Source organism: Phanerochaete carnosa (assembly GCF_000300595.1).
Source record: "Phanerochaete carnosa HHB-10118-sp unplaced genomic scaffold PHACAscaffold_450, whole genome shotgun sequence".
NCBI classification, from domain to species: domain Eukaryota; kingdom Fungi; phylum Basidiomycota; class Agaricomycetes; order Polyporales; family Phanerochaetaceae; genus Phanerochaete; species Phanerochaete carnosa.
In genome coordinates, this window is record NW_006768077.1 from 1 (window position 1) to 3,528 (window position 3,528).

A 3,528-nucleotide genomic window follows, 5' to 3' on the forward strand; every position below is an offset into this window, starting at 1 on the left:
TCCAGTTTCTTTCCCAGCCACAGAGTTTCGACCGTCTCTCTGTCCTCATTGGCGGTTAGACTTCCCTTTGGGTACGCCCCTTCTTCTTCCATGCGTCGTATCTTATTCAGGTTGCTTATAGCTTCACTGAAATTCTTGTCTTGTTGGCGATAGAGCCATATGGTGAGTACTTCGCTGATGTCTATGCTATCGTAGGCGTCCAACAAACGCGTTGCTTCGTTCGTCCTGACACATTTCTCTACCCTGTGCGTCTGCGCTTCCAAATCGCTGCAGTGCGCTCCTTTCAACGCCTTCTTATTTGTATTGACATACTCATTGACTCTCTTGTCTGTGTCAGAGTCTTCGGGCAGGTAAGCTGGAAGCTTGGATATATTGGTATGCCGTACAAGTCGCTGGGCAAGTAGCTCTTCTCCTTCTTTTTCTGTTGGCGGCTTAGCAAATGTTTTAGGGTCATATTCGAGTAAAGGTAAGGGCTTCAATGCTTCGTTCCTTGTCGGGGTACTCAGCATCATCCTAAAATTCTCGATTCGAGTGTTTAGAAACTTTCTTTCTTCATCGACGCGTTCTGGGAATCGTTTATGCTGATGCCATAGGTTCTTGAACCACTCCACCTCGTCCTTTGTAAGCTCAGTCTTTCTTGACGGGAATTCGTGATGCTCTTCGAACGTGTATCCGTAGCCGAACAGGCGTATTTCGTTGTCGTGCTGAAGGTAATTTTCTGTCCAATTATACAGGGACCAGGTGAGCTTAGTTTCTGTCGTCCAGACTTCTATGACATTGTCTAGGTCGAGTTGTACGTCTATCCAGGGGTCTTCGTAAGTTCCGTCTTTATTCATCTTTGCAATCTCGTCTAACGCGACCATTGCATGGTTGAAAATACGGTTCTGTTCGCGATACAGCCACACTGTGATGGTGTCGGCCGCGTTCAGTCCCTCGATCACGGTCACTATTCTCTCAGCTACGTCCTCGGGGTTCATTACTTTGTATTGCTGACATTTTCTGGGTATGCTAGTTCTCCTTATATACCCTTTAAAGTGGGGCTTGCTGACCGATCGTCTCCAGGCCTTACTAATGCTGACAGATGCCAGTACGCCCTCTGCGCTCTCTAGGTCACTTTTTGCTTGGTAAGCATTTATTTCGTTCTTACTGTTCGGAAGCTGGTGACTCATCGTCTTACTAATTACTCCAAGGACTAGGTGCGATGATGACTCAGAACACATCGTCTGGGAGGCCATTTCCTCACTTGATTTGTTGGTAAGTTCGCTACTTAGTTCTTCCGGGGACTCCAATTTCATAAGCTGATTTCCCCTAGGGTTAAGCTCTTGATAGCGTCGGCGGGCTCTCTCTGAGCTTCCAGACTCGCTTACTAAGGGTGAGTTTTCCCGTATATTTCCTTGCTTCCATGTGCAGTCATTTAGGAGCCAGTCGGCTGGTTCCATCTGACCTGACTGGTCGATCCCGTTCATAGAACTGGATTCCAGTTCTTGGAAGCGTTCGGATGTGTCCGGACCAATGGGTATTAGCGTTGCTCCACGGCGTTGGAGCTTTTGTCGCTTCTGGACACGGGTACGCAATTGGCTTGCTTCATAAGAACTATGGCTTTTAGTTTGCTGACGGCGCGCGTTGGTCATAGTCTTTTCCCAACGGTGCGGTTCATTAATTAGTGCATTTCCTGCCACTGTTCTTGGTCTTACGATATCTCTAATGCGTTCTCGTATCCGTGTTTGTAGATACCGTGGTGCCGGTGTCCATATACTAAGGTGTTCGAGCGATTGGTGAGCTTGATTGCTGAAAGGTAGATACTCGGGGTCCATTGTCAAATGCTTACTCTGACGTAGCATTAATTTCTGGGTCTTCTGCAGATAAGATACTGCGTTGGATAGGGAGAATAGCGGGTTTTCAGGCTGTCCCGGCAGTGGTATCCCGGTACCTACAGCCAGGAAATTGTATTCTTCTTCATCAGAGTCAGTTTCTTCAGGACTAGAACTTGTATGCCTTCGTTTCCTATCATTTACAGTCTTGTTTTGGGGTGAAACCGATCGAATTGTCGTATACTGGCTGCTTTCCAAAGTGCGTTCCCATTGCGAGCGGTGTAGGGTATCCGGGGGTGTTGATCTAATCAATTCTCGGCCTCGGCCGACTCCGGGGTCTGCTGGTACTGGAGCTAGGGCGCGTTCTACTTCTTCGCTTGATCCGCTTATTGATGCGCTTCGTTCCGCTTCCGTTTCGTCACTTCTACTTTTCCATTTCGGCGCCATTAGACTGTACTGCTCAAGGTATGCACTTTCCGCTTGCCCTTGAGGATGGCTAGCTGTCTGATCTAATTCCTTGAATATGTCTAAGTATCCCCAGTGTTCTCCTACTAATTCCTTGTCTGTAGTCCAGCCATAAGGCTTTGTAAGGCCTTCAATGTCAGGACTTGGGGATGATGTACTATAAGGATTCCTTATTGGTTCAAGGGCTAGATTGTCACTTAACCAAGATAAACTGGGTAAGTTTACTGAGTTTATTTCATTTCCTGATGTTTGCTGATCTGATATGCAGTACTCAGGTAATGTTACAGCTGATGTGGAACCTAGTTGTTCTGATTCCATGGTGCTTGATTGTTGCAGGACTGAATTGGACTCCTGATTGGTTTCCTCAATGAATGCTCCTGAACTAATTATGTCTTCAATGCCTCCATAGTATGTACTAGCTGGCAGGTAACTTGTAGCTAGTTTACTTAGATATTCAAATATCTTTCTTGTGTTGGTTGGGTCTGATTCTGAGACTAATAGCTCATATTGATGACTTGCAGGATGCTTGGGGTCTTTGAATAGAAGGAATGTTCCTTCAGGGCGCTCATCTATGGTAATGAGATTTCCCCTTTGCCAGGGGCGCCCTAGTAATAAATCAAATGGAGTATCTTCTCCTACAAAACATGTGGCTGGTGTACTGATCTGTCCACATTTGAAGGGAATGTTAGTTACTACCCCTTGAAGGATTCCTTCTCCTCCATTAGCATCATTCATGGTAACTGAACAGGAAAGGTCTCTAGGATAGTTTACACACTTTTTCCAAACATCCTGGCGAAGGATGTTTAATTGTGACCCAGTGTCCACGATTGCTGTAATTGCATGATTGTTACAACTTAAGGTTAGCTTGATTAATGTTCCTCTTGATGGGGCAATCATTGCAGCTGCTACTACTGATTTCTTGTCTGGTTGAGTACTTGCTATTATTGCTTGTTTGGGTTTAATTATATTCTGAAGCATAGTGGTTACTGGCTTGGATATTCCAATAAGATCTCCCACAGCAATCTGGATTTGAGATCCCAAAACTTTTTCTAAAATCTTCTGAGGGTCTACTCTTGATTGTAGTTCTGACTGTCTAGGGTTCCTTTTCTCCACATCTGTTTTTGCTGGCTTATGAGCTGGTTTCTGTACTTTTTCAATTTTTGGCTGTTCCTCTTCAGGGTCATCCATGGCAGCATCACTGTCATTTGGATCAAATTCAATAGACTTCTGAATTGGAACTGGTTGATTGATT

General features: G+C 45.3%; 2 protein-coding genes across 2 annotated transcripts; both read right to left on the reverse strand.

Moving 5' to 3' along the window:
* Positions 1-186: 186 nt before the first annotated feature.
* On the reverse strand, positions 187-977 carry PHACADRAFT_202647 (uncharacterized protein; the record flags this gene model as incomplete). The annotated part of the gene is made up of 2 exons (XM_007402810.1): positions 187-256; positions 313-977. 2 exons carry the CDS (start codon positions 975-977, stop codon positions 187-189), a joined length of 735 nt encoding a protein of 244 aa, XP_007402872.1.
* Positions 978-3,179: 2,202 nt separating this feature from the next.
* Positions 3,180-3,389, reverse strand: PHACADRAFT_64836 (uncharacterized protein; the record flags this gene model as incomplete). Its single annotated transcript, XM_007402811.1, has 1 exon — positions 3,180-3,389. A coding segment is annotated over one exon (210 nt), but the record flags the coding sequence as incomplete, so codon positions are not given.
* Between the last annotated feature and the right edge of the window lie 139 nt (positions 3,390-3,528).